This window comes from Sinohyriopsis cumingii, chromosome 4, assembly GCF_028554795.1.
Source record: "Sinohyriopsis cumingii isolate HCF-2022 chromosome 4, ASM2855479v2, whole genome shotgun sequence".
NCBI lineage: Eukaryota > Metazoa > Mollusca > Bivalvia > Unionida > Unionidae > Sinohyriopsis > Sinohyriopsis cumingii.
In genome coordinates this window covers 20,964,119-20,979,247 of record NC_142964.1, presented here as the reverse complement: position 1 = coordinate 20,979,247, position 15,129 = coordinate 20,964,119, and the positions used below count along the sequence as shown (strand labels likewise).

General features: G+C 34.7%; 1 protein-coding gene across 3 annotated transcripts in view; it reads left to right on the top strand.

Annotated features, from left to right (window-relative positions):
* Positions 1–6,865, top strand: part of LOC149800782 (beta-hexosaminidase subunit beta-like) — a 40,560-nt gene extending 33,695 nt beyond the window's left edge. For all 3 annotated transcript variants that reach the window (XM_089954761.1, XM_089954759.1, XM_089954760.1), the window contains exons 10-12: positions 685–775; positions 1,795–1,899; positions 5,671–6,865. In XM_089954761.1, the coding sequence (XP_089810887.1) occupies positions 685–775; positions 1,795–1,899; positions 5,671–5,731 (257 nt within the window). In that variant the 3' untranslated portion in view covers positions 5,732–6,865. The remainder of the gene's footprint in view (positions 1–684; positions 776–1,794; positions 1,900–5,670) is intronic.
* Positions 6,866–15,129: the final 8,264 nt, after the last annotated feature.

Genomic DNA, 15,129 nt, shown 5'->3' with positions numbered 1-15,129 from the left:
CAATATTTGATAGGTTAATCAGTTACATTAACTGTTAAAGAATGGTTACTTTTTGATCATAGGTAGTACATTTTAATTCATGTATCTATGAAAAGTGAAACTACATTATACAATAACAATTCCATACATATGATGACTGCCATCTGTTTGAGATTGTTTGATTTCTGCCAGTAATAAAGGAAATATTTCATAATGCTATCAAATTATTCGAAGGAAAATTTTAAATGAAAGGTAAATATTGGCTTATAGACTGCAGACTATAAAATCAGAAATATTTATTGTGATGACATTATTGAGGAGTAAAGTGGAAGTTTCTAAGGATAAAGTTTGATGGCATCTTACTGTTTACTTCCATACCTTATCAACAGTACTGTCTTTTTTAGAAAACATTTAATTTAGTTTATATTTGTTACCCATAAAAAAATGCACTTTAATTTTCCATGAATATTTATGATTTTTAAAGAAGTACTTCTTTATGTTAGTCTAGTTTTTCAGCATGAATAAACATAAATAAATCACAGCAGTCTTTCTTGCTTCACCATAAATATGGATGGGACAGAAAGTATGCCCATTCTTACAGGCATAATTCGATCTGTCGAGTAAAGTTTTCAAGTTTTGCATCTAGGTTAGCATTGCAGGCATTGAGGAAAAATGATATGAAAGCATTTCTGATCTATTTTAAAGGGACAAGTGCTCAAAAAGCCTTGGTAATTGGAGGAGAAACTTGCCTCTGGGGCGAGTATGTGGATGATACCAATGTGATCTCAAGGCTGTGGTAAGTTCTGAGAAATATAAAGTAGCCATAATGCAGTACCTCACTATTGTACAGATTTATTCAACAGTTCGATATGAAATCATTTTATTGCTAATTTTTCATATTTGCAGGAAATTTTGTCAAATTCATTTTTGTCTCACCTGGAAAATGACAGGATTTTGTTTCCAAAAGTGTTCATGTTGTTGTAAGCATCAACAATAACATTTGGCATTTAGCTCAGTTTCTCAGGTACTTTTGGATGTAAAGTCATGAAACTACGAGTTTATTTGTCTTAGAGAGTATTACTTGCCACAGGCAAAATTAGGCCTGTGTGACTTTTCAGACTCCAGTGATTATATTAGTTCTTTCATTTAACTAAATTTCTCTAAAACTATTGTCTGTACAGCTATGAAACTTGATGGGTTTATTCATCTTACAGTTAACTTATACATATCTAGGTTACTGTGACCTACATTCTCACACTAAGATTATGCTGTTGCATTAGCTCAATTCTGACATTTTTGTATGTAGACTTGTGTAGAGTCATGTAACTTGATGGGTATATTCATCATTCCAGGTACTATTCATGTAACTTGATGGGTATATTCATCATTCCAGGTACTATTCATGTAACTTGATGGGTATATTCATCATTCCAGGTACTATTCATGTAACTTGATGGGTACATTCATCATTCCAGGTACTATTCACAATGGGCAAATGTAGACCACAGTGACTCTTAAGTCATTTATGATTGCATCAACTTTCTGCATTTAGCTCATTTTCTTGACAGTTTTTTTATCTACATTCATGAAAGTTTGAAGGGTGTACTCATCTTGGAGGGTTTTACTCACTGCATTCAAATGCAGGTCTCTTTGGCCTATTTTTCTTCTTCTTGCATCTAAACTTTTAGATTATTCTATATAGCAGGCAAGACATAGCATTCTGTCAAATTCTTGCTGAAATGTATTGCATACACATTACAAATGGTTACCACCATGTTTATTTCTGGTCATAACCCATGTAAATTATTCCTACAGGCCCCGTGCCTCAGCCATAGCTGAGCGTTTGTGGAGTGATGAGTCAGTGAACAGTGTTAGTGCAGCAGAAGGAAGGATGGAGGAACATCGATGCAGAATGGTTAGGTAAGAGCATCCATTACATGATTCATTAGAATGTCAAACTCATTCATGTTTGCAGGTAAGCAGAACAGCCATTACATTACTCAACAGAATGTCAGACTTGTCCATGTTAGCAGGTAAGCAGAACATCCATTACATTACTCAACAGAATATCAGACTTGTCCATGTTAGCAGGTAAGCAGAACATCCATTACATTACTCAACAGAATGTCAGACTTGTCCATGTTAGCAGGTAAGCAGAACATCTATTACATTACTCAACAGAATGTCAAACTCTTTCATGTTAGCAGGTAAGCATAACATCCACTACAGTACTCAACAGAATGTCAAACTTGTCCATGTTAGCAGGTAAGCAGAACATCCATTACATGACTCAACAGAATGTCAAACTTGTTCATGTTTGCTGGTAAGCTGAACATCCACTACATGACTCAACAGAATGTCAAACTTGTCCATGTTAGCAGGTAAGCAGAACATCCATTACATGATTCAACAGAATGTCAAACTTGTCCATGTTAGCAGGTAAGCAGAACATCTATTACATTACTCAACAGAATGTCAAACTCTTTCATGTTTGCAGTTAAGCAGAACATCCACTACATTACTCAGTAGAATGTCAAACTTGTCCATGCTTGCAGGTAAGCAGGGCATCCATTACATGACTCAACAGAATGTCAGACTTGTCCATGTTAGCAGGTAAGCAGAACATCCACTACATTACTCAACAGAATGTCAAACTTGTCCATGTTTGCAGTTAAGCAGAACATCCGTTATATGACTGAACAGAATGTCACACTCATTCATCTTAGCAGGTAAGCAGAACATCCACTACATTACTCAACAGAATGTCAAACTTGTCCATGTTTGCAGTTAAGCAGAACATCCGTTACATGACTGAACAGAATGTCCCACTCATTCATCTTAGCAGGTAAGCAGAACATCCACTACATTACTCAACAGAATGTCAAACTTGTCCATGTCAGCAGGTAAGCAGAACATCTATTACATGACTCAACAGAATGTCAGACTTGTCCATGTTAGCAGGTAAGCATAACATCCACTACATTATACAACATAATGTCAAACTTGTCCATGTTAAACCACACAACAAATTTTGTTTATGTCAGTGATTCACACAAAACAGTGGATCTTGGTTGTGTCTCTACACAGTCTGCTCATTCCGCTATAAGTGATATGAGAATACAATACACCCTAGTAGGGTCCGACCATTGTCCTACTTTAATGACTATTAAGACTGATATACTTCCCAGATTTTATTCTTGTCCCAATGAACTCTTTATTTTGAAATACAACAACAGTTGGTCAGACCTTACTTCTGACGAAAAACTGAATTATACTCAGACATCTACATTCTTATTAAACAAGATTGAGATCCCACATTGTGATGTGAACTGTAATGACCACGGCTGATATAATCAGATGCATATGAAACAAATAAATGGATTATACACTGATACAGTAAAAGCTTTGTCGAACTCCGGTAATAGCTTGACCAGTAATTCCAAACATGGTCACTGGGTTATACCAGGCTGGTATGGCTATGTCAAAGGACCACATGACTTTGCACAAAATGCTTACCTTATGTGGCGTGATAACGGTAAACCTCGTCATGGCCATTTCAGTAACCAAATGCACCAGATAAGAGTGCAATTTAAGTGTGCTCTTAGATTTTGTAAGAAGGAGGAAGTAAAACATAGAGCAGACTCTCTTGCACAAAAATTTGAAAATGTCGACCAACGAGAATTCTGGAAGCAAGTTAAACAAAATATTACAACAACTTCAAATAAACTACTAATTCGGATTGATGGGAACCATGGTCAGAATAATATATGCAACATGTGGAAAAATAATTTTGAAGACTTACTCAATAGTGTTAAAAATAAATCGAATAAGAAGCATGTGCTTTCAGCATTGAATACCCCTTCTGCTCGTATTGAGGTAATCACATTATCTGAGATCCAAAGTGCAGTAACAAGACAAAAAGGGGGGTAAATGTCCAGGATCAGATTTGTTATTTGTGGAACATTTTAAATTTTCAGCACCTAGACTTCATGTGGAGACTTTATTTAATTGTATCTTTGTGCATAACTTTGTACCAGATGATTTCACAAAAGTTACAATTATAACGCTACTAAAAAGCAAAATTGGTAACCTGGCAGACAAAGATAACTACAGACCTATAGCTCTTATGACTATTGTTTCAAAAATATTTGAATGCATCATACTACAAAGATGTGAGGTAACAATCTCCGATAATCAGTTTGGTTTTAGAAAGCAGCATTCAACAGATTTATGTCTAAATACCTTTAAGGAAACTGTCAGCTATTATGTAGAACATGGCAGCCCGGTGTTTGCATGCTTCTTAGACGCTAATAAGGCATTTGATAGAGTCAGTCATTGGACACTCTTTAAAAAGTTCATTGATATTAAAATATCTGTCTACATAGTTCATATTTTAGTTAACTGGTATGGCAAACAGTTGTATTATGTGTGATGGGGAAGTTTAATATCCAGCACTTCCCATGTAACCAGTGGGGTGAGGCAGGGTGGTATTCTTTCCCCTTTGTCATTTAATATATATATATATATATATATATATATATATATATATATATATATATATATATATATATGTGAGTTAAATCATAAGCTGGGTCAGTGTTACATGGGGTTATGTCTGCCACCAAATATGTTGTTTCTTAACAGTTTTAGTTTTGCCTATGATATGTCATTGATACATCCTTCTATCACAGGTTTAAGGAAATTATTAAAGATATGTGAACAATACGCATTTGAGAATGATATCTATAATACAAAAAAATCAGTATGCATGATCTTTCAGTCAACTTCTTTTAAATTACCATCTCCTCCCCCTGTACATCTTAACGGCAATACTCTTACGATTGTCAACAGTTATACATATTTGGGTTATATTTTGAAATCCAATCGGTCAGATAATGAAGATATGATGAATCATTACTGATTTTTGTGTACTCAAACAAATATGCTTATACGAAAATTTCAGAATTGTTCATTGAATATCAAAATTAGATTATTCAAATCTTATTGCTGCACTATTTATTGTGCTCCTCTGTGGACAAACTTTAGTGAATGTATGAAAAGAAAACTAGTTATTGGTTATAATAATAGTCTTTGTTTTCTATTGGGTCTTCCTAGATGGAACAGTGCCTCCAACATGTTTGTAAATTTTAAGTTATTCAGTTTTGATGAAGTAATGAGAAAGTATGTATTCTCAGTGATGTCAAGAATATCTAGTAGTAAGAACTGTATATTGAAATCTCTTTGGAACTATGACATTCATTTAAATTCTCAAATTATTAGCAGATGGAACAAATTACTCTTTAAATGTGCCACTTAATTTTGCTCTGAACAATGCAGGGTGCAGTTAATTGTGTAGATGTGTCTGTATACTTATACGTATGATATATATGTTCTTTTATGTTTACAATGTTTTTACTTGATATCTGTATTTTAATTGAGATGTATGGACTATATAGTCTGAAATAAAGAATGCTTATCTTATCTTCTTATCTTATTGACCCAGATCTGACTATTTATAGTTTGTTAGGTTTAACCAGCATTGATCCTGATCTGCCAATGCATTATATGATGGCAGGTCAATTTTGTTTGTTGTTGACTTTGACCTATAATCAAGTATATACATTCCCCATCTACCTTTCAAAGTATAAATATATCAGTCAGAGAAAATATTTCTGCTAATTTATGTTTCAGGCGTGGATTTGACGCACAGCCAGTGAATGGACCTGGTTTCTGTCCAGTAGAGTTTCCATGACAGCAATAAAAAAAAATACTTCTTGATTGCATAAGTTTTCTTTGAGGATGATCAAAACAATTTGCTTTATAGAATATTGATCCAATGAATTAGTTTCATGATTACTTTATATCTTTATATAGAATATAATTGTAAAATTTCTTACCAGAATAATTTATGTCTTATCTGTTTTATCTAACCTTGCTGTAAGACCGAGTTTATAGTACGATCCTTTGTTAAGCACTGTACATCGTCCATTATCCATTCACAGATGCAGTTTACTTCTTTTCAAAAACCACCTATCAGAATTAGACTAAATTTTACAGACTGCATCCTGGCATTCATCTCTTTGAGATTTGTTTAAATGATTCAAATCTGACATCAAATATAGCCATTACTACCAGAAATAGAAAAACCTTGGAAAGCAACCTGGCCTGAAGTGCTTTCAAATTTTCTCTGATGCTGATTCATGATAATTTAAATGACTTCTTCTTCAGAACAGGTGAATATAATTTGAACATAGCAGGTAGTAAGCATCATGGCATAGAGGGCTTTCAAGTTTGTACAGCTGTTGCTGAATTACTCTCAGATATGACCACTGTAAAAACTAAACGTTCAAAAATAATGTACTGGCAAATTTACTCTAACAAGTTTATACAAGTCAGTTCACAGGTGAGTAATATTAGGTCCACGTGTGCCATTTGTTGGCCTGGAGGGTTGCTTATTGATTATTTTATCCACTTTTTTACCAGATGTATTTTTTTAGTACTAACAATAGTAACAAACTGCATGTGCTTGCTGAAATTAGTAAGAAAGTATAGAGCCATTGGATATTCATATCAGTTTTAAATGTTCAGGGAGGCAACTCAGCTTTGGTTAAATGATTACACCTGATAGTAACATCACTTGATTTTGTTCTGCTGCTGATGATGCTTGAAACAGTAGTAGAAAATGTTTTTAAAGGAAATCATGGCAATTTCTAACACATTGTTTCAAATGTTAATATAAATTGTCTGATGACATATAAAAACAAAAATTTTGAAAATATTTTAATAAGATTATTTACAACAGTATATTTATAAATGTAAATAGTACCATAAATGTATGACAGTGTTAAAGATATGAATGTTGTAAATAAAATATATATATACGGAATTGAGATTTTATTGTTTTTTCTAAAACCATTTTTAGCATATCTGCTGGGGAGCCCTCTTGTGATCCTATAGTCACCCATATATTATCTGGACTTTATACTGACCAATGATATGACCACTGACCTGTCAAGATCAGTAAGTGTTCATTCACCAGGGGAAAAAAGCATTCTTTTTTGGTTGATTTCACCAATTGTTTTCTTTATTCTGAGCTTCTGGGGGAATTATTTCTTCAGAGTTTTTGGATGAGAAAATGTTAAGTGTTATTTCTAATTAAGACTTTAAGATACCTATTTCAAGGTTTTGGAATTTTGAATTGGGGCAAACTTGGGTCAGTAATATTGATTATGTTTTATTTAATTAGTAGTTTGAAGATTTTATTTGCTTTTGTAAATTTAGATAATTTTGATGCCAGACTTCCATGATCCAGTTTCAGTCAAAGAGACTTGTACATGTGATACATATGTTTCTGGTCTGGTTGTATAGATTTTGCTTTTATAGAAATAATTCTGTGTGTATGTGTGTGTGATTTGGATTTTTAATGCAGATTTTAAAAAATGTCAGTCATATTGCTACAAGGTCTGCAGTGTGGCAGTTAATAGTGACGTCTAGCACTGGGGCATTATGCTGCAGGCATGCAGCATGAAGTTCCACCCAGTCACATTATCCTGACACCAGGCTGACCAGTCCTAACACTAACCTCTTATTGCTGAGCACCTAGTGAGACAGTTGTTAGTAATAGTTATGAGTGAAAAGGATATGTTCCAAATTCACAGGCAATTTGATTTCGGAGAGATTGCCAGTTCATGCATCAGATCCTGAATTATGGTAGTCTGCTGTCATAACTCGGATCTCTGATGGAAAATGTATCTAGCTGATTATGCAGACATGATACTTTTCATGCATAATTTTAAAAACTTTGTTTAAATTTAACTGTCACCAGCCATAAGAGTTTGTTCACATCTCACATTATTATCTCAAAGTCTGCCCCAATTCCACAAGTAGACAAAGCAATTATTGTACTGATCATTATTATAGTCATTTAACGTTGGATAATTTATCAAAATGAATGACACAGATTCTTTATTGACAAATGATCCTTTGTTTTCATCAATTTGAAAAGTAAGTTGAATGTAAATGAGTTTCTATAATTCTTGTTGCATTGAATATTTTGATGTTTATATTGATTTGAGTATCAAAATGGTGCATTTGATACATCCTGCATGAAGTTGTCCTTTTTTGATCCCTTTCTTTTTCTATCCCTCTTTCCACAGAGCTTCTATCTGATGGACATATGGTGAATTTCTTTGGTGTAGCTAATGGTTTATTCTGTGTTTGTAATAACTTCGGTTTTTATTTCAGAGTTAAGTCTTTCATTTATTTCATGGGTTTGCAATATGGGTTGATTTATAAGGTTGTAAATAAATGGATGAACTGAACCGACTGCATTTGTATCTCTGTAGTTATATTCTTCCATCTTATATTTTGTAAGTTAGTATCTAGAGCTGAAGCATATTTTCCTTTCAAGTATCTTGTACAATGGATTTAGATGGGTTTAGATATATTCATTGGTTTTAATAAAGCTTTAAAATACATCCTCTTTTCTTTGTCTACTTTTGTATTTATTTATCTACCAGGAAAATTATTGAAACCAAAGAATTAAAATATTGAAATCTTTGAGGGGGAATTCAGACTGATGAATGTAGGTGTTTTTTTTTTTTACCGTTTTGCTTCAAACTCCTTTGCAAACTGAAAAAAGACTATAGTTGAAGAAGGACAGTCACAACAAGTACTTGTTCAGTCAAATGCAGGGACTATCTCAGTAAGATTTTCAGGGAAGTGATTAGTTAACAATGAACATGAGACTAATTTAATAAAATTTTATTACATTGGCTTTGTTGACTTTGATGTGACCCCAATTATCAGTCGTGTTTTTTATCAGCTTGCCATATTTCAGGTATCTTTATAAGTGTGCCCAAAAAACATGGAATAGGAATGGTGAGGAGCATTGAGTAATGAGAACTGGTATGTTATGATTACCTTGTGACTGGGAGTTTTAGTTTCAAGTAATTAGACAGGTTTGAAGTTGTTCTTGTGTAAATTAATTCTACATAGCACAGTTTACATTTCAATAAGTTTGTTCCTTTTTTAAAGTGCTTCTAAACTCCCAGGAAAATATTCAAGTGGTGAATATTTCCTTTCAGATATGCTCAAAACCTGATTTGAATGTTTGGCTATTCAGTTGAGTTAGGATCACTTCAACTCTCCAAGCCATCAGTATTTGTCGGGCCTGGATTATCAAAAGAATAATGGGTCCTTGAGCATAGCCATGTTTTACTTGTTGAATCTTTTCATTAAATAACAGGTAAATGGAGAATTTAATATTAAATTTTTATTGAAGTTTTGTGTTCATTTATTTCAACTGTTCCAACAATACAGCATTGGACACTAGTTGATCACTTCATCTGAGTTAACTTTCCTGAACAGACAAAACACTAATGTAATAATGGATTTCAGCAATGCAAGTATTTATTTTTTTCTTTAATTGAAAATTAGTGTTTCATAAAGATTCATGGTAATTATCGTGAGTAAGTCTAGTATTTGTCAAGTGCTAAAATTGAAAACATGGACTTCTTTGAAGTATGACTACATATAGTTTGTGTGATTTTATTTTATACTTGATTTTGTATAAGTGTATTGTGAGAATTAGTTCAGTGATGATGAAGAATTTGAGTGACCAACAATCCATATCCATTTCATGATGTAGCCTTCATGAAAAGTAGTTTAGTTCCTTTGATCTGAATTAGTTTATCCCGTCAATGTTCTTATTAGACCTAATATAGGAATGGTGTACAAATGGTTTTACATAGATGTGTGCATATATGTCGGATGGATTGAATGGGTATTTATAATGGCTATGCTTTGTACTGGATTTATGAGCATAGGCCGTTCAATGAAGTCAACAAAAGTACAAAGAAAATAATGGTATGCCTTGCCTGTATTATCATATTATTTTATCACTCACAATTTTAGCTGAGATTTTTAAAGCTGCAATGTCTGTATTTTCTTGCTGAAATTCACCAATCTCTTTGAATTCCAAAAATGAGCATTTCGCTAACATCCACTGTTAAACATGTATGATGAATTGATACTGAGGCAGATTGGTACAAATGAAATGGCAACCATCTGATGAGTGAAGCTTTTGTCTAATTTAGTGAACTAGCTGATTATGTTAATCATTACCAAATCTATCTTGTAAAGAAATTATATGATTCATTTAAGTTGATATTCTGTCCTTATTGACATAAATCATGCATGAATGTTGCCAATTTGTTTACATTTTCACCATTCTTTGTGACGTTTTGCACACTGAAATCACCAAATAGACTGAAGTAACTGAGAAATCTTGAAATTCCTTCTGAATATATTGGCATTATGTGATTTATATGTAAACCAGTGTTCTGAAATTCATGTATATCTGGCATATTCAAGTCCAACAATGGACTTAACTGAATGATCCACACTGAGTTCATTAACTGATATAAGGAAATCATATAATTCCAAAATGGAACTAATCATAAATGTAACTTCAGTGAGTAATCAAATGAGAATCAGTGGATGAATTTACAAATATGATTGATTATGGATCTAATTGCATGATGATCAAAGTATAGACTTCATACACAAATATGAAAAATGTATGATTCCGTCACCAAGGGTGATCAAAGTATAGGGTTTTTAAACAGGAATATGAACAATGTATGATTCTATCACCAAGGGTGATCGAAGTATAGGGTTTTTAAACAGGAATATGAACAATGTATGATTCTATCACCAAGGGTGATCAAAGTATAGGGTTTTTAAACAGGAATATGAACAATGTATAATTCTATCACCAAGGGTGATCAAAGTATAGGGTTTTTAAACAGGAATATGAACAATGTATGATTCTATCACCAAGGGTGATCAAAGTACAGGGTTTTTAAACAGGAATATGAACAATGTATGATTCTATCACCAAGGGTGATCAAAGTATAGGGTTTTTAAACAGGAATATGAACAATGTATGATTCTATCACCAAGGGTGATCAAAGTATAGGATTTTTAAACAGGAATATGAACAATGTATGATTATGTCATGGAGGATCATGAATAGAATTTTTGTACAAAAATGTGAATAATATATATTTCACCCATAAGTAAAATGCATCTATTATTGATTTTGACTCCCATAATTCAACTATTGATTTCACTTGTATAGTTCTATTGAATGGTATTGATTCAAATATGGAATATGTTTATCTCATAGTGTCCAGTTAACATTCATGATGCATTTCCTTTTCCACTGCTCTCATTGAATGGTCAAGGAGCCATCACACATAGCCCAACTGTTAGCTGTTTAAAAACGCCTAGTTGTTAGACCAGCCCAGATCCCCACCCCATGATGCTGGCTCATACTAGGTGATTTTTTTTTCAACTTTAGAAGTGTAAATAATTTATCATTATTTGTTACTATGCTCCATGATTGTGAGTATGCCCAGTTTTAGGTAGACATGGTGTCAGGATGGGTACTTGACCAATGTGAAGTGCTGGAAGTGCCACGGTACCACCCATTTGGTTGACATAGCTACATTCCAACACCAACGTACATGCTACCATGATCAGTTACTATATCAGCATGAAGAAAAATTACACCAGTGCTTTGAGTAGACTGTTTTATTGGTCCCTTATCCAGCAGACAGTTGTTAAACTATTAATATCCCAGGCAAGTACCACCAGCATCTTGGCAGATTCAACTTTGCTGGCATTTACTTTTCTCTGAAGGTAATTGATATGAAAGGTTTGAGAACCACAACCAAAACTATCACAGTGTCTTTAACTGGAAAATGGCCGATACCCACTGCACATAAGTGAGTAAAAAACTTGGGACAACATTTCATTGATCTGTTTTAGGCACTTGCAAAATTGTCAGAAAAGGTATACAAGTTCCAAATCATCTCGAGGACAGTCGTAAGGACTAGCCATAGACAGTACCATAACCTCAACTGCATCAGAGACAAAAGAGTATCCAGTCACCAAGACCGTAATTTGCAGTGACCACCACAAAAATGGGGGTGGAGGTGTACCACATAAACACAATAAGCCTCTGTCCCAAAAATGGATTGCACCAAATGATACTTTGATGCACGCCATAACAGCAATATACCACACGAAAGCAAAATGACTGTCAGAGGAGTACCTCATCGAGCTCTTGGGCCATTAGGTCAAAGCTAAATATCTTTAGGCAGAACCAGCAGTTTCTTGTGAACAGAGCTTCTGCGCAGAACTCCTGCCCAAGAAAAGATGAAGCAGATATTCTTGGCTGTGCAGACATGGTACAAATGGCATCAATAGGTTTCATACATGTAGCCGCATTATGTCACCATTTAGGTCTGCCACAATGACAGGCAGCCACCAACCCCATTCAGTACAAAGATTTACAGTTTCGCTTTTGGAAAGAAACAGCTACTGGATGTACTGTTGTCTAATGAGCTGCTTGCCCAGGGTATGGTTGCAGACGGTGGACAATGGCCTTTACCCCACCTTACCCGCATGCATTGCTTAGATTCTTCTTGTGACAATGCACCCGTAAACTCCCAGTAGAGTTAACCTGCGTTAGGGGTTGAAACATCAAAACTAAAGCCGGAGAATTTTATGTGGTGTTTGCAGATAAATCTGCTACATAACCTGTTTTTCAAGTCATGTCTTAGCAACATATTGTGAGAATTTAGCAACTTCTTCCAGTTTTAGCTCTACTGGTCATATCCCAGAAGAACTTGTGGGATAGTCTTTTGTTCATCCTCTTTTTGTCAGAACAAGTTTGTTATCATTGCTCCTTCCAAACTACTTTGGGTGAGACTGACATGAAACTTTACACGAACATTCACCCCATGGTCTAGATGATAATATATCAAAAATTGTGTTGCACGGATGACAAATATGGCTGCCACATTGACAACCTTGAAAACGTTTTTATCGCTACTCATCATAAATGGATGGTCGTATCAGCATGGGGGTTCCGCAACAGATTTCTTATTCTGTCTAGTTGGCCCTAAATAAAAATGGTACCAATCTGACTTCCAGTTTGGCCGCCATTTTGAAAATCGTATCACAACTGTTCCAGAACAGATGGTCATATCAACAGGGGACTTTCACTGACAGACTTCTGATGACAACAAGTTGTTCCTAAATGAAAATGGTGCTGATCTTTTGTCCAGTATGGCTATCACAGTGGCCATAAAATCTTATCACAATTCCTACATTTATGGACATCAACACAGGGTTTTCACTAAGATTTCTCATGATGTCTAATTCTTTCTAATGGTGCCAATCTGACATCCAATATGGCTGCCACAGAGGCTATTTTGAACATTTTGTTATTGCAACTTCTCCTGAATGAATTTCAAATTGACATGGGGGTTTTCACCGAACGACTTCTTATGATGTATTTTGGACTAAAATAAAATTGGTGTCAATCTGATATCCAATATAGCCACCATACAGTGGCCATCTTTAATTGTTTTTATCACTATTCCTTCTGATTGGTTGGTCTTATCAACATAAGGTTTTCACTAAAAGACTTCTTATGATATTCAGTTGATCCTATGAAAATGGCCCGATCTGATGTCCAGTATGGCCACCACATCAGCCACAGTGGCCATTTATTAAACTGTGATATTCTTACTTCTGGAGAAATGGTCATATCGTCATGGGGTTTTCACTAAAAGAGTTCTTAAATCTTTTGTTAATTTTGTTTTCACTACTTCTTTCAAGTGAAGAGTCATTTTGACATGGAGTTTCATCAGATGAGTTATTGTGTCTTATTGGTTCTAAATGACAATGACCCACCCTTAATATGGCCATTTTCAATGTTATAGGGTAGGGGCCTAACACTTTTTGTTGAACTTCCCTCTGTCTATAGCTTTAAAAATATCTTGCTCTGATTTATAGCAAAGTAGCACCATATTATATCGATGATATTATTAAGAAAGAAATATTTATCTTGAGAGAAAAGAAATCAAAATAACACAGCTCAAAATAAATTCACAGAAAAGGCCCTAACCCCTCTTAAATGACCAGTACATTACATTAGATTAATTTGCTCTGCGTATGTTAATTGTTGTTTAAAATACAATCGAAAAAATATGTAATTAGAATTACACTATAGCAGATACTGCGAAAGACATCGCTCTGTCATTAGAATTTGTGTGATTTGAATTTCTAACTTAGCTTTAACAATTTTTCAGCCACGATGTCTGTAGTGTGGCAATTTATACTGTTGTCAATCACTGAGGCATCACCCAGTCACATTATCCTGACACCAAGCCGACCAGTCCTAACACTAACTTTTTAATGCTGAGCGCCAAGCGAGGCGGCTGTTAGTACCATTTTTTATAAGTTTTTTGTATGATCGGGCAGGGTTCGAACCCGCGACCTCCCGCATCCTAGGCGGACGCTCTAACCACCTGGGCCACCGGAGTGGTCTGCTGTCATTAGAGAACCTTTTGACAACAATAGGAAGTTTTGATAGTGAGGTTTTCAATTTTCTAGCTATACTGTTGATATTATGGGAAACTGTGAGGCCACACCCAGGAATGATTTTTGCCAGAGAGGGCCAGTAAACATCATACCCACTTACTCAGCAAACAAGAAAATATTTATTGGACTTGAGACGCTAAATAAAGTTTAAACATAAAACAAGTCCAATTCCAACAACACTGCTGCTTGAGTTCTTAGATTCAGTATTGCCTTCACTAACTGATGTTATTAATACCTCTCTCTCTTCAGGGGAATTCCCATCATTTTTCAAAACTGCCATTATAAAACCTCTGCTGAAGAAACCAACACTAGACCATAACGATTTAAAGAACTACCGCCCAGTTTCTAATCTCCCATTCATATAAAAACTCTTAGAAAAGGTTGTTCTATCCCAGCTTGTATCTCATCTGAATTCAAACAGTCTTTTTAGCAATGTACAATCTGTATATCGCCCTTGCCACAGTACTGAAACTACTCTTCTAAATGTAGTTAATGACATTCTCTCTGTGTTGGATAGCGGAAAGATTACAGTCCACATACTCCTTGATTTGTCTGCAGCATCTGACACAATAGACCATGATATATTACTTCACTGCCTCCAGAATGTATTTAGCATTCATGATACAGCCTTACTGTGGTTCAAGTCCTACTTGGTCAACAGGACACAAATTGTGTCTGCAAACGGAATAC